General features: G+C 36.9%; 3 protein-coding genes and 1 long non-coding RNA gene across 4 annotated transcripts; 3 read left to right on the top strand and 1 right to left on the bottom strand.

The window, feature by feature from the left end:
* The first annotated feature begins 1,109 nt into the window (after positions 1–1,109).
* Positions 1,110–3,468, top strand: LOC142626187 (uncharacterized). Its single transcript, XR_012842473.1, has 3 exons — positions 1,110–1,194; positions 2,120–2,187; positions 3,035–3,468. It is a non-coding gene; the product is annotated as an uncharacterized LOC142626187 (long non-coding RNA).
* Positions 3,469–7,757: 4,289 nt separating this feature from the next.
* On the top strand, positions 7,758–8,132 carry LOC142624802 (uncharacterized). Its single transcript, XM_075798552.1, has one exon. The coding sequence runs from the start codon at positions 7,758–7,760 to the stop codon at positions 8,130–8,132; it is 375 nt and encodes a 124-aa protein (XP_075654667.1).
* Positions 8,133–13,126: 4,994 nt separating this feature from the next.
* LOC142624005 (notchless protein homolog) lies at positions 13,127–21,775 on the top strand. The gene is made up of 13 exons (XM_075797499.1): positions 13,127–13,413; positions 14,125–14,206; positions 14,355–14,444; positions 15,129–15,254; positions 15,644–15,771; positions 15,949–16,148; positions 17,222–17,285; positions 18,751–18,861; positions 19,351–19,488; positions 20,234–20,376; positions 20,451–20,505; positions 21,150–21,206; positions 21,297–21,775. The coding sequence occupies exons 1-13, from the start codon at positions 13,255–13,257 to the stop codon at positions 21,378–21,380; spliced, it is 1,437 nt and encodes a 478-aa protein (XP_075653614.1). The 5' UTR covers positions 13,127–13,254; the 3' UTR covers positions 21,381–21,775.
* A 303-nt stretch (positions 21,776–22,078) lies between these two features.
* Positions 22,079–26,064, bottom strand: LOC142624008 (endo-1,3;1,4-beta-D-glucanase-like). The gene is made up of 7 exons (XM_075797502.1): positions 25,900–26,064; positions 25,212–25,233; positions 23,868–23,997; positions 23,375–23,465; positions 23,157–23,246; positions 22,973–23,073; positions 22,079–22,630 (listed from the first exon to the last, which is right to left on the bottom strand). The coding sequence occupies exons 1-7, from the start codon at positions 26,045–26,047 to the stop codon at positions 22,490–22,492; spliced, it is 723 nt and encodes a 240-aa protein (XP_075653617.1). The 5' UTR covers positions 26,048–26,064; the 3' UTR covers positions 22,079–22,489.
* Between the last annotated feature and the right edge of the window lie 407 nt (positions 26,065–26,471).

Below are 26,471 nucleotides of genomic sequence, written 5' to 3'. Positions count from 1 at the left end.
CCTGTAAATATCCAACGGGGAGTAGGAAAGAAACGCACCTCAGGTGCAGTGGTGGAATCGCATCGTAGTGGTCAAGTGGTTGGGCAACGATCACCAACTGAGGGGCAAATGTCTCGCGATGATGTGTTGCAGCAAATGCAGTCCGAGATAGATTACCTACGCAGGCGCTTAGATCATAAGAAGCGGGGGAGAAAGAGCTCTTCTTGCTCTTCCAGTGATAGTTCTAAGGAAAAATTTGGAGGAAAGGAACTTCCAGCACTTGAGTCTCTTCACAGTAAGGCCCGTTTGAGTGCTTCTTCGGGTGTTAGGATAAAGAAGCGAAAGGAGACGCAAGGTGAAAGTGGAGCATACCACGGTGAGGGAAATGATGCAATGGGTAAAGCTTTGAGGCAAATTTCTAAATCTCCCTTTATGGCCAGGATAAATAAGGCAAAACTCCCCCGCAGGTTCTCTCAACCTATATTTACTATTTACAATGGGAGAACTGATCCTGTAGAACACGTCAGTCATTTTAATCAAAAGATGGTTGTCTACTCGAATAATGAAGCGTTGATGTGCAGAGTTTTTCCCTCCAGTTTGGGGCCAGTGGCCATGCGGTGGTTTGATGCTTTGGCAGAAAGTTCCCTAACGTCCTTTGAAGAATTGACAAGGGCATTCGGGGCACGGTTTATAACTTGTAGTAGGATCCCAAAACCCTTGGTGTAACACCCCAACCTAATTGCATAATTAAATTCATGAGTTTATATGTTTGTTATTACCTTAATTATTTTAAGTGCATTAAAACTTTGCTATTGTGATATTATAGAAGACATATGCTCTTTTAATGTTGTAGAAAAGAAATTTTATAAAGATAAGGATATATATGCAAAGTTGTATTGTCATTGGGCCTTTCTTGAAATAAAAGTTTATATGGGGTGAAAAGTATAAATGCCAAAAAGTGGAAAAGAGTGGGAAAAAGTGGTCTTGATCTTTTTCTCCTTTGCTATACACATACAAGCCCTCAAAGACAATTTCCTCATCTTTTCCTTTGCTGTACCAAAAGCTTCTTGCTTCATTTCTTTGCTTTTTCTTTTCTTTTTCTCTTTGCTTTCACATGGCAAGACCTCTCTCTCTCCCTCTCTCACCAAAACAATAAATCTCACTTTAAAGAAGGATTAAGAGCCTAAAACTAAAGTTTCAGCTTCAAACTTGTGGGTAAGTAATTAAAACCTTATTTGATTTTAGAGTATTTTGATAGTTTAATTGTTTTCCCTTCTTTGTTCTCAAATCTGATTTTAGCGGCTAAACTTGTGATTCTGTTTTTGTAAGTTGAAAGTTTGATAGTGTTATGGTCTATTGGATGCTTAATAAATCATTTTAATGTTTATTGTAGGGGTATAAAAATACCCAAATGAATTGAAGACCATTTGAATTTAGTTGATAAATTTTGTATCAACATGCACTGAAGCTGTCACTGTGACAGATTTGATGTTCACTACAAGAAAATTCTGTATTAAATCATTTGCTGTGAATTAGGATGCTAGGAGTAGTTTTTATGAATTCTAAGACACATATGGTTGTTATGGAAGTGGTCTCACTGCATTTGGATTAATACAAAAATAATGGTTTAATTTCTAAGTTGCATAAATTTCTGTCAGGACAGATTTGAGCACGTTGTCTTGTACGATTTTTAATAAATTATGGTTTTATGATTTGACTTTGAAATTTATAGGGTATATATTAAACATACAGGGGAGTAGCTCTGTAAAATTTCATGACAATTGGATTTATTTTGACAGCCCATTCGTATTTCACAAATGGGGAAATTGCTACTAAAATGATCAGTAAACAGTGTAGGATAACTATGACTTTGTAGATTTAATTTTGAAGTTAGGGTAAAGATTTTGAGCTATAATTTAATGTGCTTATCTTTTGGTATTTTTAGATCATATATGAATTTTTATGGCTTGGTTTCTCTGTATTTTGGTATGTTATGAGTTTGATGATTGTACCTTGTTTTCGGGAAAACTTTATGTGATGGGAATTAAGATTTTACTAAGTTGAGAGTTAGGTTGTGTTTGAGGAATAAGTTTATATTTTTGGAAGAGTTGTTAGTAATAAGTTTTGGTCTTTCATTTAGGTGACGAGAACGAGAACATGGACACTTGAGCTCCTCTGGTACAAATCTTTCGTGTCTTCTGTTTTCAGGTAAGGGATTTGTGACATGTGCGTTTAATAAGTATAAAGACTATTTAGAAAACTATAATGCATTAAAACATTTTAATTAGAGATATTACATATAAGCATGATTCAAGTAAAGATTTATGTTCGTGACTTATTAAATCCAATATATATATATATATATATATATGATAATTTTAGCATATTGATGCTATTACTCATATCACGAACATAATGTTTAAAGAAAGAATTGGATATGCTACTGTTATTAAATAGTTATGTAAAAGTATAGTATCTGAAAAGTATAGTTTTAGTTATTCCATTGTCATGATCTGAACTCAGCCAGTAAGGGTCATAGTACTGGTATTTCCATGGAGATTCTGTTTGGCCATTAAAAGTGGGACTGGCTCTGCTGTACCCGCCCTTGTTGGTAACCACCAACTTGTGGAGGATGTCAACCTACCCCTATGGTTGAAAGTATGTATTATGATATGATTCCAGAATTACCTAGCATTGTGGGGAATGTTGGATGCCTGGCACTAAGTGCTGGAAGCCTCCCAAAGTTGTGACAGACTTACAATTGAACTAACTAATATGTATTATAAAAGAGCTATTAAGCTATTTGGAAGTTATAAGAAAAGTATGATGATAAGAAAAGTATGTTGAATTATGTTTAAGTTCCTTATCATGTTCTTTTATTATTATATGAAAGGAAAATGAAGTATTTTCATTTGAAAGTTCATAAGTTAATTTAAAAACAATATAAATAGTATGAAGGATATTTTATCAAAGCCAGCATGTCCATAAAATATTTGATTTACATGCATTCTTATCAAAGGCCCATGGAGCTTAAAAACCTTACTGGGTTTCACAGCTCACCCTATTATATTTCAGTGCACAGGTTCTTCCTAGAAGCAGCGAGAGTATTAGAGGTGGCAAGATTCTGTGATTCTCTTTTGTTTAGATTGTATAGGTTTTTTTGTTGTATAGTAGGTTAGATCTTTTGTTGTATAAGAGGAATCAAGATGTACTTGATCCTTTGAGCACAGATGTAATTCTGAACTTTAGTTTGGTTTGAACCCCAGTGGTATGTCTTTGGGGTTGGGTTTGTAAATAAGAATTTTTGCTAAATGTTTAGCTATGTAATATTTGCACGAATACCTGAAGTTTCAGCCAAGTGGCAATCTTGCAAAGTTCAAATGAAATAAATTTTCAAGGTTTTCACATTTTTGTATATTATGGCTTTTATGAAAGAAAATAAGCAGGTGTACAGGAAACAATTCTTGATAAGCACCTTCTGTTTAGGTTGGTTCATGTTAGTATTGAGGTAAACTTGATATTAACATGCCGGTCATGCTCTAAATTCTGAAGTACAGGTTTGGGTCGTGACACTTGGATGCACTACTATCTATGGCCATGAGGGAAGGAGAAACGCTCAAAACTTATTCTGATCGATATTGGGAAATGTATAATGAAATTGACGAAGATGTTGAAAGTGTGGCTTTGAAAACTTTTAAGGTGGAGCTTCCCACGGAGCATGGATTGAGGAAGTCCTTGACAATGAAGGCAGCTGTAGACATGCGCTAGCTTATGGATCGAATAGATAAATATAAACGGGTGGAAGAGGATCAGATTCAAAGCAAAGGAAAAGTGAAGGTATATCCGGAGAAGAAAGATTTTCGGGGAGTGGGGTTTTAAGGCAGTCGGCCTAGGCGAGACTTTCCAAATCGTCCATTACCCGCCGAAACTCTTTTGGTTAATTCATTGTTCAAAGAGCCTATACATCACATATTGGAGAAAATTCGACATGAACCGTACTTTAGACCACCCAACAAGATGAGTGGAAATGCGTCTATGAGGAATCAAAATCTTTATTGTCATTATCATCAAGACAAGAGACATACCACAGAAGAGTGTCGGACATTGCGTGATCATCTGAACCAATTAGCCAAAGTGGGGAAGATCAATCATTTCCTGTCTAGACCGGACGGGCAAGTGGGACAACAAGGTACGCGAATGTATTGGGGAAATACTCCTCGGCCAGCTTTAGGCACCATTAATGTTATTTTGGCACATCCGAGAAGAGAAGTTGGGGATCCTTCACGGATGATGTCCGTGCAAAATGGTTATAGAAACGAAGTCATGGAGGAAAACAACCAACTGGTTAAAAGAATGAGATTCTTGGCGACGCCAATATTGAGTTTCTCTGAAGAAGATAAAGAGGGCACGTATCAACCCCATGATGATGCATTGGTAGTAACTATTCATATCGGGGGATACGACGTGAAACGAGTCTTGGTGGATGATGGAAGTGGTACAGAAATTATGTATCCCGACTTGTTTAATGGTTTAAAGTTGAAAGAAGAGGATTTAGAGAAATATGATTCCCCGTTAGTAGGCATTGACGGGAAACAGGTAATTCCACGGGATATGATTAGGCTACCCTTACAGGTGGAGGATACTGAGATCCAAGTCAACTTCATAGTTGTCAGGGCATATTCACTTTACACGGCTATGTTGGCTAAGCCTTGGCTCCGTGCAATGGGGGCAGTTTCTTCAACTTTGCACGTAATGGTGAAATATCATATCCGAGGAAGGGTGGGAATATTACATGGCAGCCAGTCGATAGCCAGGCAGTGTCTGATGTCTGCAAGTATTAGAACAGGGCAAGGTTTATTAACGGGGGCGACTCCGAAAGCATTATAGCAATTAAAGAAATTTGCTCAGGAAGTAGGTGTTAATGGGGATGGAGGTTCCGCCATAGAGCTGGACAAGATATTTATAGGAGAAGATAAGGAGAAATATTTTCAGGTGGGATCATAATTACCAGTGCTAGAAAGGGAGGAATTAGTTCAATTCCTACAAGATAACATTGATGTTTTTGCATGGACGACCTATGACGTCCTGGGAATTCATCCAGAATTCATTTGTCACCATTTGAATGTTAGTCCCAACGCAGTGCCCCAGAAGCAACCTCCTCGGCGTGCGTCCCAAGAGCATGTTGAGGTAGTTAAGGAGGAGGTTAACAAGTTAAAGCAAGCAGGGGTAATTAAGGAAATTTTTTATCCCGAGTGGTTGGCCAACATTGTTGTGGTTAAAAAGAAGAACTGCAAATGGAAAGTTTGCATTGATTTCACTGATCTAAACAAGGCATGTCCAAAGGATCCTTTCCCTATTCCGAGAATTGATCAGTTGGTGGATGCAACTGTTGGGCATCCTCGGATGAGTTTCTTGGATGCTTTTCAGGGTTATCATCAAATCCCTATGTCATTGAGTGATCAGGAGAAGATAGCTTTTCGTGCTCCTAATGGCAATTATCATTATCGAGTAATGCCCTTTGGTCTTAAGAATGCAGGCTCCACTTATCAGAGGATGGTAACTAGAATGTTTGAGTCGCAGTTGGGGTGTAATATGGAGGCATAAATCGATGACATGGTGATCAAAAGTAAGAAAGTGGGAGACCATTTGAAGGACTTACACGAAACTTTCTCAGTCCTTAGGAAGTATAAATTGCGTTTAAATGCATCTAAGTGTTCTTTTGGAGTAAGCTCGGGAAAGTTCCTCGGGTATATGATAACTCACCGGGGAATTGAAATTAATCCTGGTCAAATCAAGGCTATCTTAGGGTCGCATCCTCCTCGGAATCCTAAGGCGGTACAAAAGCTAGATGGAATGTTTGCAGCCTTGAGTCGGTTTATATCACGGTCTGCGGATAGGTGCCGACCTTTTTACCGCCTCTTGCATAAATAGAAAGATTTCCAGTGGACAGATGAGTGTAACTTGGCTTTTGAGGATTTGAAACAATACTTAACGAATCCACCGATACTATCACGGTTGGAAAAGGAAGAGGTGTTGTATGCCTATCTGGTCATCATGGACTATGCTGTAGGTCTTGTCCTAATACAGAATGATGATGGGGTTCAAAAATCGATCTATTATATTAGTAAATCTTTGCAAGAGGCCGAGCGGCGATATTTACCTTTGGAAAAGGCTCTTTTAGCCGTTGTACATGCAACAAGGAAGCTTCCCCATTATTTTCAAGCTTATACAATAGTGGTGCTTACCCAATTGCCTCTGCAGGCTATCATGAGGAAATTTGACTACACTGGTCATGTGGCTAAATGGGGAACTAAGCTGGGAGCTTATGATGTTAAGTATATGCCCTGGACGGCTATTAAAGGGTAGGTTCTTGCCGATTTCGTGGCTGAATTCACAGAAAGTGACACTAAGCAAGAAGATGTTATGCTAGCCGTAATGACTATTGGGCTTGGGAATGTCCCTCTTTGGGAAGTCTATACGGATGGGGCGTCAAATCGAAAGGGAGCCGGGATTGGAGTTGTGATAATTACTCCTGAGAAGTTAGTTATGAAAAAGTCATTGAGGCTTGGATTTATAGCCCCTAATAATGAGGCCGAGTATGAAGCTTTCTTGGCAGACGCTCAAATGGTTAGGCATCTGGGAGGAGAAATAGTGGAGTTATATTGTGATTCCAGACTAGTTGTTGGACAAGTTAATGGAAAGTTTGAGGCAAGAAATGAAAGAATGAAAAATACCTTGAACGAGTCAAAGGGGTGTTAAGTTTGTTTAAGAGTTTTCAAGTACAACAAATTCCAAGAGGGCAGAATGCTCATGCAGACTCGTTGGCCATGTTAGCCACATCTTTGGGCTCAAAGTTACCACAGACGGTGATGGTAGATGACTTGTTGACCTCTAGCCTTATTGGCATCTCGACAGTCAGGGTTCATAGCATTCGCGTTGGCCCGAGCTGGATGGATCCGATTGTAACCTTCTTGCAGCACGGTGTATTACCTGAAGATAAAGTGGAAGCTGAGAAGGTACAGAGAAGTACCCCCCGATATTGGCTATCGAGGGAGCATAAGTTGTACAGACGTTCTTACTTGGGGCCATATTTGCTCTGCGTACATCCTGAAGCCGTGGAGCCCTTGTTGGAAGAATTACATGAAGGAATATGTGGAAGTCATACGGGAGGAAGATCATTAGCCCACAGAGCCATGACTTAAGGGTATTGGTGGCCAAACATGCAGAAGGCCTCCCAAGAGTACGCAAGAAAGTGTGATCAGTGTCAAAAGTTTGCACCAAACATTCATCAACCAAGGGGTGTCTTAAATCCATTGTCTAGTCCATGGCCCTTTGCTAAATAGGGCTTGGATATCGTCGGAACTTTTCCTCGGGTAGTTAGTAATAGGAGATGGCTCCTTGTCGGCACGGATTATTTTACAAAGTGGGTGGAAGCCGAACCATTAGCTAATATCAGGGATGCAGATGCTAAGAAGTTTATTTGGAAGAATATCGTAACTTGCTTTGAAATCCCGCATACCTTGATTTCTGATAACGGACGTTAATTTGACAGCAAGGCTTTCCACAGGTATTGTGCAGATATAGGAATAAGGAATGGATACTCAACACCAGCCTATCCTTAAGGAAATGGTCAAGCTAAGGCTACAAATAAAGTTATTTTGGCCAGATTAAAGAAGCGTTTAGACGATGCTAAAGGAAGATGGGTAGAAGAGTTGCCTCATGTGTTGTGGACTTATCGTACTACCCCCCGAAGATCAACAGGTGAGACACCCTTTTCAATGGCATATGGAATGGAAGCGGTGATCCCATTGGAGTCAGGCTTTCCCACCTTGAAATCTGATCAGTATAATGATGTAAGTAATCATGACATGCTAAGTGATAGTTTGAATACAATCGAAGAAAGAAGGGAAGTAGCTAGTGTGAAGATGGGAAGCTACCAACAGAAACTCAAGCAAACATACGACAAGGGAGTGAAGTCAAGACCTTTAGTACCAGGCGATTTAGTATTAAGAAAAGTGGTGGGAACAGCGAGAAATCCTACCTGGGGTAAATTAGGGCCTAATTGGGAAGGACTGTATAGAATTACGTCGGTAGTAGGCATAAGGGCTTATCGTTTGGAAGATTTAGATGGAAGGGTAGTTCATCGCCCCTAGAATGTAAATAACTTAAGACATTATTACTATTAAAGAAAGAGCCTTCTTTTGTATCAGTTGTAGGCTCATTTTGTTCCATTAGCTTGTGTATTTTCTTTTACTGTAATACAAATACAAGTGTTAAACTGACCTTAGTCCTTGTTCGGCTCCTCGGGCCACAAGTCTAAGAGAAATTAACAAACTTATACAAATTTAAGTGTCAAACTGACCTTAGGTCTTGTTCGGCTCCTCGGGCCACAAGTTTAAGAGAAATTAACAAACTTATACAAATTTAAGTGTTAAACTGACCTTAGGTCTTGTTCGGCTCCTCGGGCCACAAGTCTAAGAGAAATTAACAACTTATACAAATTTAAGTGTTAAACTGACCTTAGGCGTTGTTCGGCTCCTTGGGCCACAGGTTTGAGAGAAATTACCAACTTATACAAGTGTTAAACTGACCTTAGTCCTTGTTCGGCTCCTCGGGCCACAAGTCTAAGAGAAATTAACCATTTATAAAAGTCAAGTGTTAAACTGGCCTTAGGTCTTGTTCGGCTCCTCGGGCCACAAGTCTAAGAGAAATTAACAACTTATACAAGTGTTAAACTGGCCTTAGGTCTTGTTCGGCTTCTCGGGCCACAAGTCTAAGAGAAATTAACCATTTATAAAAGTCAAGTGTTAAGCCGACTTTAGGCCGTCTACGGCTCCTTGGGCCATAAGTCTAAAAACTAATAACCTCCTAAAAGAAAAGTTAATTGTTAACTTAATCTTGTTTCTTGGTGAAAAGTTAAGTGTTAACTTAATCTTGTTTCTTGGTCAACTTCTCAAATTATAAATGTAAGACAAAAAATGAACACCGTTTACTGTTGGCTTATATTGCAAAATTGGTCGTTATGATCCATTATATGTATGCATGAAAATTTATTATTTGAGCGGTAAGGCATTGTGTTTGACAAATAAGTAAAAACAAAGTAAGTACTAGAGTATTGCAATATGTTAACAATAAACAATAAGCACAACATGGCTATTCATTCCTTCCATTCAGTTCAACAAAAAAAAAAAAAAAACAACAACAACAACAAAAAGAATAAAAAGAAAAACAATAGGATTAAATGCTTGTTTGTTTGTCTTTCTTCTTCTTGGCTTCTTTCTCTTTTTTCTTCTTTTTTGCCTGTCCCCCTTCTTTCGGATCGGCTTCATTTCCTTCATCCACTGGCTCGGCATGAGGAGAAGGGTTTTCAGTTATTTCTTGGCCCTGAGGATGAACAACAGATGGATCAAGATTCGGAATGGTTGTAGCTGGATCATTTGTAGGTTTAGGGGGAGCGGGAGCTAAGTGTAAAACATAAGGGTAGTAAACACTGTCAGGAGCTTGAAGCTCAGATTCAGTGGATACTCCAACAGCGTCTAAAGCCCGACCCCACACTTCTAAACAGAATGTGCGGGCAACCCCTTTTAGTTGGGCGGTCAGGCTGTCAGCAACTTTCTTCATTCCGGCATCATATGCTGCTTGCTCAGCATCAGCCTTCTCTTGCTCCTTAGAGGCTAGTTCCTTTTGTGCTTGCTTAAGCTTAACCACAGTAAAAGCAAGTCTGTTTTGAGCTTGTTTTTAGGCTTCAAGAGTTAGGTTAGCTTGCGACTCATAACTCTGCAAGGCAGACTTAGCGTTTTTGTGAGCTTTTTCTACCTCGGCTAGGCGTATGAAGGTCTCCTTCATGTTCTGTTCTGCTTCATTCTGAGCCCTCACAGCTACCTTGGCATTGTGCTCGGCTTTCCCGGCTAAGTCCAGGGAATGGTCTACCCATTCCTCAGCCATGAACGAGGCCTAGACAGCCTATAATGTGCATAAATTACGAGAACTAAATGAGTAACACTTTTGATAATAATGAAGATAAAGTGATATAGAATTTGGAAAATACCTTAGCTAAGTCCTGTTTTAGAGATAGGAATACTTCTCTTTTGCAGAAAGATCGTAGTTCAGCCATGTCCTCAAGTAGGCATAAGGCCTTTTCCAAGCACTCGGCCACCAGACTTGAACTTCCTTTTTTCGGGTCCTTAAGATTAGCATTGTCAAGAACAGGGTTGCCTGAACTTAGGGTGAAGTTAGGGCGCCAAACTGCTGCTTTCCTTATTGGCTCGCTACTAGTATCCTTAGAAGATCCAATATGAGCGGGCTTCTTGGAAAGGGTTTTCCCTGCCTTAGGATCTTTGGTGGGAAGGTCGGGGTTCTCTCCTTCTTCGATTTCTATGACGTTTTTGCTACTCTGAACCCTTTTTCTCTTTTTGTCCATGACCTCGGAAGGAGGAGTACGTGTCACGGCGGGGGTGATTGGACGAGGGGCTACAGCCATAGCAGGAGATGAGTTGCCTGCATGTGCTTGTAACAAGGCCAAGAGATCGTGTTCTTTCTCTTGGAAACCCATATCGTTGGTGGAAGGGTGTGAATTGCGAAGGGTGTCTTCACGGTAAAAGACTTCAAAATCTTTTTCCGTCACCTCGAGGTGACTAGGCTCAGGAGTTGAAGTTTTTTCTTCTACCACTAGATCAGCGGATTTCTTTTGGGGGTAAAGTAATTTGACTGCGAGAAAGGCGAGAAGCTGTGCATCTTGAGTTCCTATGGGAGGAGGTGCAGGTAGTAAAAAGCCGGGAACTGCAACGTCAATAGGAGCTAGCTTGAGATCCCTGGCTCGAATTACGTTATTTGGACTTTGAAATCGCTTGGTGGAAGGGGTGTAGCCGAGGATGACGTGGGCTGCACGGAGTTGTCCGTCTCTATGCAAAAATATTTCTGACTGAAGAATTTGATTCAGATCTTGACGGTTCACAGCAGCTTTGTTTGGAGCGGTATGGTAGTCGTCTGCAGTGAGAAAACAAAACTGTTAGGAAGAATTAATCAATGTTAGGTCATAAAAAGAAGACGGTAATTCCTAATTGTAATGTCGGTCCTCGGGAACCCTACCTGGCACCCCATCTTGGGTAGGGCAGTGTAAGCCATCATGCCAATTCCCTGAGATGATGAGGTAATCCTCGTCCATGCCTTTGCTTGAGTCAGGCAAGCAGGAGATCAACCTAACAGCTGGGACCCTACACTTCATGTAATATTTGGTTCTGTCCCCTTTTTGGCAGTTGTACACCCAGTTTACATCATGCCAAGTCAAGTTGGTTCCCATTTTACGATTTAGGGCATCTACACATCCTAAAATCCTAAGGACATTGGGGGAACATTGGGCTGGGGTAAGCCTATAATTTATAAGAAAATCTCGGGTCACTCTACCCATGGGAATTTCCATTCCGCCTTTGATAAAAGCGATCATGGGAATTAAAACTGACTCGGGTGGCCATGATACGAGTAAACACTCTTCTTCCTCACAATATTGAATGTCTACATCGTCAGGAATCTTATATTGGGTCTTAAAAGTGGCCTTCGCCTCATCTGTTTTTACTAGTTTAGCGTATCTACCCATTAACCCTTATGACAGGAAAAGAAAAGTAAACAAGCAAAAAGAAACAAAAGGAGAGCAGACACACCTCTGAAGAATGCTTAAAATTGTTCCTCGGGTGGTCTTTTTTCCTTTAATCCTTCAAAACGCCAAAATGAACTTCAGCCAGCTTGAAAGTTTGCTTTTATAGGGGTAAAAAACAAAAATAATAATGGAAGGGCGGTAACTTTCTTGCTCATAATTGAGATCGCCATCTGAGCCGTACGATACTCATCCAGCCGTAGAACGTGCGTAAGTAAAGAACCGCCTGACACCATAAATGCTCCATCGTGGACTACGAGGTGTTAGAAGCGTGTCATGGGCAGCGAAAAGACGTCCGTACGTGTGAAAGTAGAATGCACGTAAGAAGCGTGTCCGAGAAGTTAAAACTTGATTATTAATTCGTGGTTAATAACTCAAGTGTTAAGTGGCTGTTGTGAGGACCCGAAGATCTGAGGACCTGAGGATCCAAAGAACTGAAGACCCGGAGACATACTGAAAGGTGTAATGAGCAAAGGAGAATAAAAGTAATCTGCCCGAGGATGAAGTGGGATGGCTGGGCAAAGGACGAAAGAGAGATTGATGATATATGTGACATATTGCAAATATCCGGGTGAGGTTGGATAACTATGAGCATTGCATTGAATGTTCTGTACCAACCATTCTGGCCGCATTGAATAGGGAGTACCAGCTTTGTCCGCTGCATTAATGTAGAAATGACCTGAACAGTACAAAGCACAGAGCTAAAACTTTTCTCCATTACCGACTACAAAGGAATGGACAGGTGTCAATAGAAGGAGGTGAGTAGATGGAGAGGTGTAGGGCTGAGATAATAAGGGCAAAGGGTATAAATAAGAGATGAGAGACACAGAAAAGAGGACGGAAAAAAAAGCTTTGTTGTTGCTACCCTCTCTACAAATTCATTGTATTTGGATCTTTAGCCATACAACGTATTGTGGTTGTTAAGTTTGTTATATGATTTTTGGTCCTTACAAAACCAAAATACTAATCCGTTTTTGATATAGATGGGGTTTGAACCTTAAAGTTCTTATTCAACAATTAGAAACTTTATTAATTGAGCTAATTAAAATCTACGTTATTAGTTATAATTCAATTTCCCGTTACTTTTTTATCCATTAATAATAATCTGAAATCTAAAATTTGTCGTAAAAATAAAATGTAATAAAAAATGTGTGGACTTTTCTCATTATTCTTTGTTTTCAGACATTCATTTGTTTTGGTCACAAGAGCCAAAGATAAAATGTAATAAAAAATGTGTGGACTTTTCTCATTACTCTTTGTTTTCAGATCTTCATTTGTTTTGGTCACAAGAGCCAAAGATCAAGACCATAATCCTGATGGAGCCCAGAATTTTGTTCAGGATTTTGTAATATTAAAAAATGTGACATTAATTATTAGAGGGTAATTATTTGATATAAAATACTTTTTTCATTGTCATTTTATTTTTTTATAAAATTTTTAAAAGTTGACGTGGCGTGGCATTTTAAGAAGGCATTTGGTAATAAAAGTTGCTAAACCTAAAACAAAAAGTCTGAAACCTAAACTAAAACCCAAACCCCAAAACCCTGTTTCTTTGAAACACAAAACCTTGAGTTCCATTGCACACACAGATACACATACACACGGTTGGAATTTGAAGCTTAGCAATGGAGGTGGTGGAAGGAGAAGAGCAAAGAGAGACAAGTAATAAGGTGATGTGTCTTTTGACGGACCCAGAAGGAACTCCTCTAGGAGTTCCCATGTACCTTCCCCAAATCGCTGGGCCTCAACAGCTTCAGCAAATGGTCAATCAGCTTCTCAACAATGTAAGCTTTTTTTTTTTTTTTTTTTTTTTTTTTTTTTTTTTTTTTTTTGCTTTTTGGCTTCTGGGTTTTGTTTTTTAGTTGTGGTGGCATGTTGGGTTGTTGAGAAATTGTGAGAAGAGAAAGCTGAACTGTTAAATGAATTGAGCTTTCTCTGTTCAACTTGTCAAGTTTGATTTGGGTTTAGTTAGTTCAATTGGTAAAGTTTATTGTCATTGAATAAGGGACCTCAAATAGGCCTGCATAAAAAAGAATCCAATTGGTGCCTTGGAACAATGGTAAAGAGTATGGAGGGGACACTATAGGTTCAGGTCTTGTTGTAATTACATATAATAAAAAATTATAAAGTTTGAATCTTTTGGCCCTGAAAATTCTTAGTTTAGTTTTTGAGAAATTCTAGGAGGATAAAGAAGAAGACTTGAAAAGTTTTATATTGAATTGGTTGAGTTTCTAGGAAAGCATTATAAGGAAGATGGAAAATTCAGCCACATGGACTTGTGGATAATGGAAATTATGAGTCTTTGAATTTAGGAAGTAGAGGGACTAAAACTGCCAGGGCTATGGTCCCAGAATTATGTAATATGGGAGCAAGGACGGTAAATTGATCAACTTATTAGAAATGGTGGCCTTAGTAATTGAAAAATGTTGAGGGGCTGCGTTTGTGTTTCTATGAATTAAATAACAACGAGTGTCTATATTTTTGGCTTGTTTCAGGAGGAGAAGTTGCCCTATTCTTTCTATATATCAGATAAAGAGCTTGTCGTGCCTCTTGGCACTTACTTAGAAAAAAACAAAGGTTAGTCAAATGAGATTGGCAGTAGAAGTGTCACACTTTAGCTGTTGCAATTGGAATTTAGTTATTGCTCTTGTTTTTTGAATGAGGCATTTGAAGGCTGAATTATGAGGCTTTGCTATTGTTTGTTTACTTGATAATAAATTTGCAGTTTCTGTGGAGAAGGCACTCTCAATAGTTTATCAACCACAAGCTGTTTTCCGAATTCGTCCGGTTAATCGTTGTTCAGCAACAATTTCTGGTATGAGTTTGAATTTTTTTGCGTTGCCATTTTATATGAACACATTAACTACAAGACAACATGAACTCTTTTACCTTTTTTATATAATTGGTTGCTTTGTGATACTTTATTATGAATGGACTACTGCTAGTTTTCATTGGTCTAGAGACCATCATTGTGCTACTTATATGCTATTCCATTGCAGTAGTTTTGTGGTATTTGTGTTTGTAGTATGGTATTTACAAGTTATTTTGAATAGGAATACTTTTCAAATATGTATTGTCTTGACAACTCTTGTTACTGATAAGAACTGCAAGTCTTTTTTAATTGTTCTTTTTATAATAGTTAATAAATTCATATACAATGGCAAGTACATATGACTGAATGGTTTTACTTGTACTTCTAAAAAAATCTTGTATACCCTGCCCTCCTCATGTACTTTAATTATATTATCTATAAAGGATTACGCCAGTCTAATTTTAATTGATTGATGCAATCTGACATTTTCGCTTTTTCAACTAGTTTCACCCCCCCTTTGTTGTCTGATGTTAATCCTGGCTTCCAAACTGAGCTAAATTCAGTTAATGAATTCAATTTGTATGCTTAACCCTTTTCTTAGATTTACTCGTTATATGCAATTTCTTTATTGGCATGTACTTTAGTATCATTTCATTGGTTTTCTTAAATCTGTATTTGTCACTGCAGGTCACACTGAAGCTGTACTTTCAGTTGCCTTTAGTCCTGATGGGCGACATTTGGCAAGTGGTTCTGGTGATACCACGGTCAGAATTTGGGATCTTAATACCCAGACACCGCTATTCACATGTACAGGTTTGAAATCTAGGAGACTTGTCTCACATTGATATTCATGTGTAACCACTTGAAGAAAATGTAGTGGAAAAAAAGGAAATAGAATAAAATTAAAAACTTAACTTATACGACGCACAGAACTTTTAAGTAATCATGCAATTGTGTGTGTGTTTTCCCCTAGGACATGTCCTGTAAATCTCAAAATTTTGACATTGCCCTCGTATTGAATTTTTGTGCCCACTATAACATGCTGCATATTAAATGAGAATACCATGCTTTGATTCTTTTTTTATTCTGTTAATATTTATAAAACTGGGATAGCACTTAATTTAATTTTCTAGTAGATGGCCAATCATTTCCCTTCCTCTATCTATTGTATTAACAATCATGAGCCTTCTCCTTTTATACAGGACACAAGAACTGGGTTCTTTGTATTGCATGGTCTCCGGATGGTAAGCATCTTGTTAGTGGCAGTAAGGCTGGAGAACTTCTATGCTGGGACCCTGAGACAGGGAAGCCATTGGGCAATCCACTTACCGTAAAGTCTTTTGCTTGACAAAATGTTGGTTCATTGTATAAATTTTGGTTGTTCATAGAACGTGATGATTGATGCTAGTGCTAGAAATATTATTATTATTATTATTATTATTTTTCAAATAGTGGGCTTACCAATACATTTTCTGGACATTAACATTTGGAATCTGTTATTAATTAGGGTCACAAGAAATGGATTACTGGTATCTCTTGGGAACCGGCCCACCTGAATGCTCCATGTCGTCGATTTGTAAGTGCTAGTAAAGATGGTGATGCACGCATATGGGACATCGTTACTAAGAAATGTGTTATTTGTCTTAGTGGTCACACACTTGCAATAACTTGTGTAAAATGGGGCGGAGATGGAGTTATCTATACAGGGTACCCTTTTCTTTTTCTTTTTTTCAAGTTCTTATAATTATGTTGCAATGTTTATCAGTGAAGCTCTATATCTTTACAAAAATCTTAATAGTTTCAAACGTATACCTAGACTTCTTTTCCTATTTAATGTTTTCTGTAAATGTAGATTCAATTGATCAATGACTTTTTTCTTGCTAGAACATGTATTGATTTTTATAAGTGCTTCAATGTCTTTTCAACCTTTGAACGGCATGGCTGCTCTGCCATTTATTCTTGGTTGGGCATTTCTCACAACTTTAACTGATTTGTGAATCCTTTCTAAATTTGTAATAACATGTTCAAGACTGCACTTTGTATGAGTAAAGCTATATGGGGGTTTAACCAAGTCTGTACACCCCCCCCCCCTCCCTCCTTCTCGTCCCTTAAAGTAAATTTGCCAACTTTGGCTTACAAATTGGGAGTGGAATGCCCAGGCTATGTAATGAGATTTGTTAGGGCGAGTACATATCTTAATTTATGATGTGATTTGCTAATTTGTAAATTGGCTCAATGTGTCAGACAGATGCCAGTTCCAATTTACAATTTCGATACAAATAAATATGTGCATGTATATGCATGTATGTCTCTGTGTGTGTGAGGGGGGTGGGGTATTTTTTTTAGTCTTCTTCTTATGAAAGAAGAAATAACTTAAAAAGCAGGAAAAATGATCTGGAAGGCACAAGCAACCAAAATAAATAAAACTAGAGTATGTAGATGATATTTTCTTAATTTTTTTATTTATAAAGATTTACTTAGAGCCTTATATAAAGAATGGTGAAGTTGTCTCTTGATGAAGCAAAAGAGACAAAGTTTTTGGAGAATTGAAAATTTCATGATAAAGATGATTGAGTTACATTTTAAAAACTCAAGAAAAAAGTTATGGAACTTCCTTTTTGGGGAGATGGCCATCATTGTAATTTTGAATAAACACAAATTACTGTTTACTTATAGAAAACCAGAATCAAATATCAATAAGCTTTACTAGTCTAATAGCCACCATCCAAGCTTCAGAGTGCTCTGGATTTCTAACCATATCTTCATCTCAATTGATGCAGCTCCCAGGACTGTACTATCAAAGTTTGGGAAACTTCACAAGGGAAGCTGATTCGTGAATTAAAGGTAGTGATAACTCTTTTAGAGTCATTTTCCTAATAATTCATGTCCTTTACTTGTCTGTAATTATTCTTATGATGTCATTATTTATCACCTTCCATGTCTTCCTCTGTTGGAACTAGTCTGCTGTAATTTTATTTCATCAGTAATAGTGTGTTTGTCCATTTTTGTTGTTGTCCATAGAATTTATGACAATAGTTTGTTAAAAGCTTTTTGTTACCTTTTTGATTGGAAGTTACACATGCACCATTGAGTTTTGTACCCATGACCTCACCCTCCACCCATTATTATATATATTTTTTTATTTGTAAGTGCCATTTTGTTTATGTTACTTGAAGGCCTTCAAACAAAACCTTTATCTTGGAAAGCGTCCTCTTCACATCTCTGCCTTCTTATGTCAATGAGAGGAAAAAAGGAAAAAGAAAAAGAAAAAAGACTGTCATTGTATAAATGTGCTTCTGTTTTTTTATTTTTCCTCAAATCCTTTAAATTCACTTAGCTAGTTTCTTAAGATCTTTGAATGACTGGATGATTGTAATGTGCAAAATCTTGATTGATCTCCTTATTTTTAGATTGTAATATTTGAAGATCTCTCTGAATACCTATACATTTCTTGGTTTCTTAATGTATTAGTACCTATCCCAAAAAAGAGGATCTTAGATTTGTTTTAGATGTATCTCACTTTATTTTATCTAACACTTGAAATGAACATGTTCAAGATATTTGACCTTTTGGCTAAGATCAAGTATGGTGCTAATTCTTACTTGGGTTTTCAAGAATTCATATTTTTCATATTAAACACGTTTCTTCTATCTATCAGAAACACATTAAAACATTCAATTTAATTGAATGACCAAAAGCCCCTGTTGTGGGTTACCCTCCACCAGTACTGTAAACCATGTAGTTTTTTTATTGGATATAATTTGATAATTATTATGGTGAGGGAGAGAGAATTTAAATCCCAAACGTCTTCATTGGTAACACTAGGAGGTGCCAGTTGAGTTAGAAGGCTACTGGCTTGTACCCTACTGTTAAGCATGAATAAATGCATTCTCTTGTGATATTTTTGATAGATATCAAATTTTAGGTAATGTTCTGATTGTACAACAGAAGTCAATGTGTTTCCTAATTTCCTTGGGCTTTATTGCAGCATTTCCTTTTCTTCTCTTAGGATATATCAAAAAAATATTTTTGTAAAATTTGTTCAAGTATGTGATATGTGTCGTGATGATTTTTTTTGTTGCTGGCTGCTTCTGAAATTAAATCATTTGCTTCAGTTGTGCCATATATAATTATCCAACTTGTTTTGCCATTCTTCTGCTGTTGTCATTAGTGTTCCTATCTATTATTATGTCTTATTTGGGGAGTCAATGATCTTGAATCCCAATGGTTGATGTCATTTATTAATTTCCTCTACTTTCTACTTTTTTTCAAACTTTTCTTTATATAGAATGATGAGTATTTGTTTCAGGGTCATGGGCATTGGGTCAACTCGCTTGCATTGAGCACTGAATATGTTCTTCGCACTGGGGCTTTTGATCATACAGGCAAGCAATATTCATCTCCCGAGGAAATGAAGAAGGTAAATATTTTTTGTTTGCTTTAAATGTTGTATTCGTCATAACATTTCACTCTCCCCTTGGTGGAGACATAATAAGATTGGAATATGAAACCTCTTAGAGGAAGAATTTGCACCTGATAAGGGATATTGCAAGCACCTGTAAAGTCTTGCTGTTAATCATTTGCAGTCTGCCTTTCAGAATCTTAAGGAATAAGGCCTTTTTTAGGGGCTCTTGTTTGAGTTTTTCTGCAATCGTGTTACATTTGTATTATGTAGCTTTTTCTTTTTGATTTTTGTCTTAATACTTTGGGGAGGACTGGAGGCTTGTTGTTTTATGCAGCGTTACTTAAGTTTAATTCTCCAGGTTACGTTCATTTTTATGAGCACATGGTTCATGAAAACAAAGGTTATTGGTCATGTTGAGCCCAGGCTTAATGCCAATTTATTTTAATCTTCCTCCATCTTCCTTAATATGGAACTAATTGCTTTTCACACTATTAATAAATATAGGTTGCTTTGGAAAGGTATAACAAAATGAAAGGCAATGCCCCTGAAAGATTGGTTTCTGGATCTGATGATTTTACTATGTTCCTTTGGGAACCTTTTGTCAGCAAACACCCGAAAACTCGAATGACAGGTCATCAACAGGTACAAATATTTCATAATCAATTATCTATCTTCAATTGCCATTTAAATTGTTTTTCATTCTTGGGAGTGCAAGATTACTTCGTTTCCCTTGCTTTTCATCTTTTCCATTTGAGTGATTTTGACTGAAAATAAGAGAAGTGGGACTCTCTTTTTGGCATGGATGAAACTCCATTTGTACTTGTTTTGTATTACTCACAAGAATATGCATCAATAATTGTTTACTAAAACTAACAAGATCATAGTCCTCGGCAAGATTCAAGTCTTATCCTTCTGACTGCCGCCATTTGAGAAGACCTGAAAATAACGTTTGAGATCCATACTAATAACTATGGCAAGAACAAAGAGATATTCCTTTTGACTCTCTTGCGCCTCTCTACCGTAGTTATCTTGAAGTATCATGTCATCCTGCTTTGCAGAATTGAAATTATTAAAGATAGTTTGGGTTTAGCACCTGGAATCATAGGGTTGACGATTTTCTTAAGCAGTTAAATTTCTACTTCCTTTTTTTGTTTCCCCTTTACCACCAGATTATCTGAACGTATCTGAATCTTCATGACTGTGCCAGTCTTGAATCCTTCAATCATTTATTTTCCTGTGAAGTGTGAATGGTACCCTAGTTATTGCTGGAGCTGCTGTATAGATACCAAATCTTCTTAATCCGTATATAGAACTCTAACGTATATAATTGCACAAATCTATTCTTCTAGTTTACTAATTGAAGTTTGTACTTGTCTCTCTCTAACAGCTAGTAAATCATGTTTATTTTTCACCTGATGGGCAATGGGTGGCAAGTGCCTCATTTGATAAGTCTGTCAAGTTATGGAACGGTGCTACTGGGAAATTTGTTGCTGCTTTTCGGGGCCATGTTGGGCCTGTTTATCAGATCAGGTTTGTACTGTTTCTGAGATTATAATCATCCACTTATCTTGGAGCTAATGTTTATGTTGCATGTTGCCCAACAGCTGGTCCGCAGACAGTAGGCTTCTTTTGAGCGGCAGCAAGGACTCCACACTGAAGGTAACTTAGAAAAACTATTACCTTTTATTCTTATTAATAGTTTTTTAAATGATTGAGAGCCTTTGGTTTCACATATTGCTGTTAACACAATTCAGATTTTAGGCATTTTAAAACAAGAATAGACTAGAAAACATTTAATTGTCAAAAAATGATGCCATAAAATGTGTATAATGCCATCTCTTCACAATGGAAAAGACTCATAACAAATGCTATCCACCATTCTAATTAATTTCGCTACATTGCTTCTGATGGAGAGTTTCTAATCATGAAAGTTTTCTTCTATCCATATGAATAAATAAGTACCCTCCCCATGCTTTAATCCTACTTACAAAATTCTTGGCTTTGATGTTGTCTCTTTGCCATGTGCAAGGTGGTGACTTGAGCAATGATGGAATTGATATCTATTATGCATTAATAAATTTTCAAATTTTGACCACAAATTATATTTGTTTAGACCCTTTAAATTAAAGCATTTACATCTAGATGTCTTACTATAGTTGTTACATGCTGGACCTTGATTGATTTGATGGTCATGTGTTTGCTGAGGATAGGCATATCCAATGACCTTTTGTTGAAATTTGTTAAATTCATCTAGGTTTGGGATATCCAATGACCTTTTGTTGAAATTTGTTAAATTCATCCAGGTTTGGGATATCCGGACACAGAAGTTGAAACAAGACCTTCCAGGCCATGAGGATGAGGTATGTTCTGCATCCAAATAAAGGTCTTTTAATTTTTAATTTTTTTTTTTTTTATAATTGATTTTGGATTTTACTATATCATTTGGAAAGGTCTATGCTGTTGATTGGAGTCCGGATGGTGAGAAGGTGGCGTCGGGTGGCAAAGATAGAGTATTGAAGTTGTGGATGGGTTAGATAAACTAGGGGCGAATACACGATTGAAATGTCAAAAAACATGGTCATTCTGCAGCTTCTACCATCTGGAATTATTGACTCTAATGTCAAGTATATGTTGAGTGATATGCACTGGGATCAAGAAATGAAGAATCCGGATTAAGGTTTAGGAACAAGATGTTCAACTTCTAGGTTGAGATATTCCCTTCCCCCCTTCTTTTTTCTGTTTTTGAGTAGTAGATACACTGGAAAAATGTTGTGCTGTAAAGCATCACTTTCCTCTTCTGAATATAGCAATTACTGTTTTAGTAGGAAAGCATTGCACCTTGTTGCGCCAATGTGTTACAGATATTAATTCTATAAAATTCATTGCTATTATCAGTAATCGCATTAATCATATCAACTTCATAAACAAAGTTTGTTGAAACCAAACTTACTTCAGTTAGTGTTTAAATCCAAAGATTTCATGTTTACCATTTTGAATAAGATGTTATCATTAATTTTACTCTCTCTCTCTCTCTCTCTCTCTCTCTCTCTCTCTCTCTCTATATATATATATATATATATATGCTATTATTTAAAATATTTTATTACAAAAAAATTTTAGATTATTTTTTCTTTGAATTCATGGTTTAACATGAAAGTATAACCATGGTAGTCCGGATTGTCTCCACCAGGATTGTTTGTCTGCTTAGGATGGCTTAGCATCACCACCAAGCTATAGAGAAACTCAACTCATTATTATTATTTCATTCTAAAATTCAACATCGCAGAAGTCTACTGGAGCCATGCTTGACACCTTCCAACCCATTCAAGATATTGGCTAGGATGATAGGAATGGGATTTGCATGACAGATATTTTGAACATGTACCAATGCCATGCCTACAGTCTACCTCATACAGATTTCCTACAAAAGTAGCCTACCAAGATAAACAGAGGGCATGAAGGTAACGGATTTCAGGGTTTAGGGCTTTTAGGAACACATCAACTAAGAAAGCTCTAAATATGTCATTAATACAATCCCATAAAAAAATCCCCAATCAAAATAAAAATCAAACTTGTTCAAAACTCAAATAAAGCACAAAATCTAGTTAATATCTGGCGTCTGCACCAGTGTACAAACCAATTTTCACTTAACATACTTGGTAAACCAATTTAACATGTCCAAATGAGACTCTTCAGCACTTTTTACTGCTGACTCATTATCAGCATTGTACTTTACTGTCCAGCCATGAGCCACACCAGGGAATATTTTCACATAGCTGTCGAACTGAAAGATAAAAATAGTATGAGGGTTAAAAAAAAAATGCAACTGAATTATCAATTAGTAGAAACTGCAAATCACTTCATTTTTGCTATGGGAAGAAGTAGTATCTTTCACAAAAATAACTGGAAATTTTACTCAAGTTGCTCTAATGCTGGAAGAGATTATGCTCTGTCATCTTGAAAGACATGACTAAGAGCATTTTACCCAGGCTTCATTTAATTATAGAAATCTTCTATGATGGAAAATTACATAAAATTTATTTAAATTGGAACAGAATGTTTACAGTTATTAAAATTAAAAAATCATGATGAGGAAATCCAAGAATCGCCTTTCTTAAGGACTCACCCCAGATTTTGCTGATAACTTCTCTCCAAACTGTTTCAATTTTTCCGGTGGGGACCATTGGTCAAACTCAGCTCCCAGTATAGCAATATGAATCTTAACATCTGAAACAGTGAACTTTAACATCTGAGACAAGATGTAATATGTGACAGTTATTTAACATGAGTTTGAAAAATGGGAGACTTGCCATCGACTTCATCTTCTGTGATTGAACCAGGATGCAAAACGACTGCAGCGTGAAGGTCAGTAGAACTTGCTAATTTCATTAATACCATCCCTGAAAAATATGCAGGCAAACCAGATGTTCGCAGATAAAGCACTCAAGTTAGCAATGCAAAAACCGTGTTCGAAGATTTCAAACAATATGTTCTTTGTCAAAGTTTAAATTGAAAGCAAATCACTTACCTCCCCAGCAAAAACCTCCAGCACCAATGGCAGAAACCTCTTTACTCTTCAAGGCTGCAATCACAGCTTTGGCATCCTCATATCCTTTATCCTAGAAGGGAATTTTTTAAAATTAAGCGATAAGTTGTCAGGAAAAGGAAGTTACTAGTCCTACAAAACAGATGATAAGTCATTCTATTTCAACTTAGGTCCTAAACAAAACATGCATAAACTTGTGATAATATGTCCAAAAGAGAAATAATATGTCTCCAACATTTTCACAACAAATTCTAAGTGGCAGGTTATTAATAGTAGTTATTGTTAGAGCAAAAAAGTAATCTTAGTGTTAAGTTCAAATTTGAACCAATAACAACTAACCACCTATGATTTGTTGTGAAAATGTTGTAGACGTAGCACCTCTCAAATCAAAATGGCTCATGCTTGTTTTCTTCATTCTTGCACAATTTTCCATATGCCCATCCCAAAGATTGTAACTGAAAAGCAAGATACTAACCGTGCTGTGAACTTCTAACCATGACTTTAAGTCAAAGTTAGGGTCATTAAAATCAATAACAGGGTCACCATAGAAAAAATCAGGAACTACCACCAAGAATCCAGATTCTGCATATTTGTCTGCAACTTTTCTTCACAGGGAGACAGTGCATAATATTGATATCATATAATTAGGAATAACTGAATTAAATGCACGAATGTCTAATACTATCTAGGACATGAATTGATTTAGCGGGTGAGTACAAAAGAGTGACTAGGAACAAAAAAAGCTGTAAGACATGGACAATGGCAGTAAGGTTCAATTCAAGAGCTTACTAAAAGCTCAAATACGATGAATCATAGTGTGTGGGAAACATTTGCTTCACCAATTCAAAACACGGACGACTGTATATCATTTGGCTCAAATATAGATCATTTCATTATGAACATATCATTAACATGTGAAAGACTGCCAGGTTGTGTGAGAAAAATCAAATACATGGTGAGGGAAAAAGAACATAAAGAAGAAGAAAAGAACATGTTTTACGCTAAGTATAGCGTTTCAGACTTGTGACCAGACCATCTTATACTGATGCTTAGTATAATCAACAATTGGAAACAAGTTCAGTTTATAATACCTTAAAATTAGTAAAGGGAAGCTACCAAGAACAACCTTGTGATATTTGCCACTAAAACACAGACGCCTGAACTTCGAAATGTTACACATAACTCCCTGTAGTTGTGTAAAATTTATGGGGTAATTTATACCAGTGTACAAAGTTCCCACTTTTGCAAGGTCTGTGAGAGGTGATTGATAAGCAGTCTTACCCCAAAATTCAATGGCCGTTTATAGGCAAATCACATGGAATTTTTTATAATCTCTCCTCAAAGATGCTTGCCATTATCCTTCTAAGAAATTATAGTCTGAAAGTATAAAAACTCATCTTGTTATTCACTTTCTTTGAATTATTATTCTTTAATATTCATCAGACACGTTCTCCACTCAAGCTTAGATCCTTTTTATGCTTAGCAATAATCTAGTGCAGATCCTTTTCTAACTCATAGCATTATTGACTTTAAATTTTCAATACTACCGTAAGCTTCGTGTTTACATGTCAAGTTAGCTAGTCCTTTCAATATCTATCTTATGCTTCTCTTCTTTTATGTCTTATGGATGTTGGTCTTGAATTTTGTCACAAATCCCTATCCTCTAGATTTGAATGATAATTCTCTTTAAAGAACAAAGGCAAGCACCCAAATATGTAATTAGTTTCCTCTATAAAGCACGATTGAACTCTTCAATTTTGAGCGATTTAGCAGGTTTACCATACTTGATCCAGTAAAAGATAGAAGTTATTAATTGTACCTTAAATTTGGTGCTTCATACCCTGCAAAGCAAGACATCACAAGAGGATGTAGAAATTAAATTTTAGCTCGAAGGAACATATATAATCAATATTATTATGAGTTGTACTAGAACCATATAAACAAACCTAGATGGTTAAAAGATATCTTTTTGTTTGTTAGCATTAGAATCACTTAGCAAGGATGCACCCAAAAAGGGTATCTCTTTAAAGTACCTAAATATTTCTCCATATGTGTATACTATGTGGTCTTCCATTCAACAAACATTAGGTATTTGCATGGAGGAATCTTTTGGGATCTCTATTTCAAATATTGTCTATTTCATCCATTTCATAGTCCACGTTAGATTTTACAAATCTAAAGGAGTACAATTTGCCAAGTCATTTAAAATTTTATATATAGAAATTAAATGTAAACCGTCAAATGAACAAAATAGACAAGGATTTGAAATAGAGAGATCCTATTTTGCCCAAAGATACTGGTTAGAGGTTTTAAAAACAAGATTTCATTAAACTCGTAAGGCCTTAAGAACCACTAGTCTTTTTTTTTTTTTTTTTCTTTTCTTTTAAATGATCACTAGACCCACTTCTAAACGTTTTGAATTGGAGTCTAGAGATTCAAGAATATTAAAGCATATACATAAATATTATGTGACTATACATAGAGGGAGAAAGAAGATAAATTGGTACCAAAAATATCAGAAAGGAGAATGATGGCAAGCTTAGAATCTAGAGAACCAGTGATGTAAGTTTGAAGGCCTCCAAAGTCTTGGACGGTCCCTACTCCACAGGTTGAGCTCAGGTTCGGTGGGTTCTCGAAGCACTGAGAGCACGACATCTTATAAATGTGATCAGTGCAGTTTCAAAGTGAAGGGAAGCTGAGGTTTTATACACACAGGACCAACTAAGAGATTAAATATTCCGACCATATTGTCTTTTTCCTCTGAGACCAGCATGAATTCCTAGGCGGCTACTTTTGTATCCAAGAGTACTAAATTAGTTTTTAGTGATAGTCATGTTGGGTTGTTGAGAAATTGGGAGAAAAGAAAGCTGAACTGGTCTCTGTTCAAACTTGTCAAGTTTAAATTAAGTTTTAGTGTCATTGAATAGGGGACCTCAAATATCAAGTTTGAATCTTTGGGTCCTCAAAATGATTTGTTTACTACGCATCTATCAAAATAAAATAAAAAATGTCACCAAGTTAGAATCTTTTGGCCTGACAGTTCTTAGTTTAGTTGTTGAGAAATTGGAGGATAAAGAAG

This window comes from Castanea sativa, chromosome 2 (genome assembly GCF_040712315.1).
Source record: "Castanea sativa cultivar Marrone di Chiusa Pesio chromosome 2, ASM4071231v1".
Lineage (NCBI taxonomy): Eukaryota > Viridiplantae > Streptophyta > Magnoliopsida > Fagales > Fagaceae > Castanea > Castanea sativa.
The sequence above is the reverse complement of the archived record's forward strand: the minus strand, read 5'-3'. Positions and strand labels throughout refer to the sequence as shown.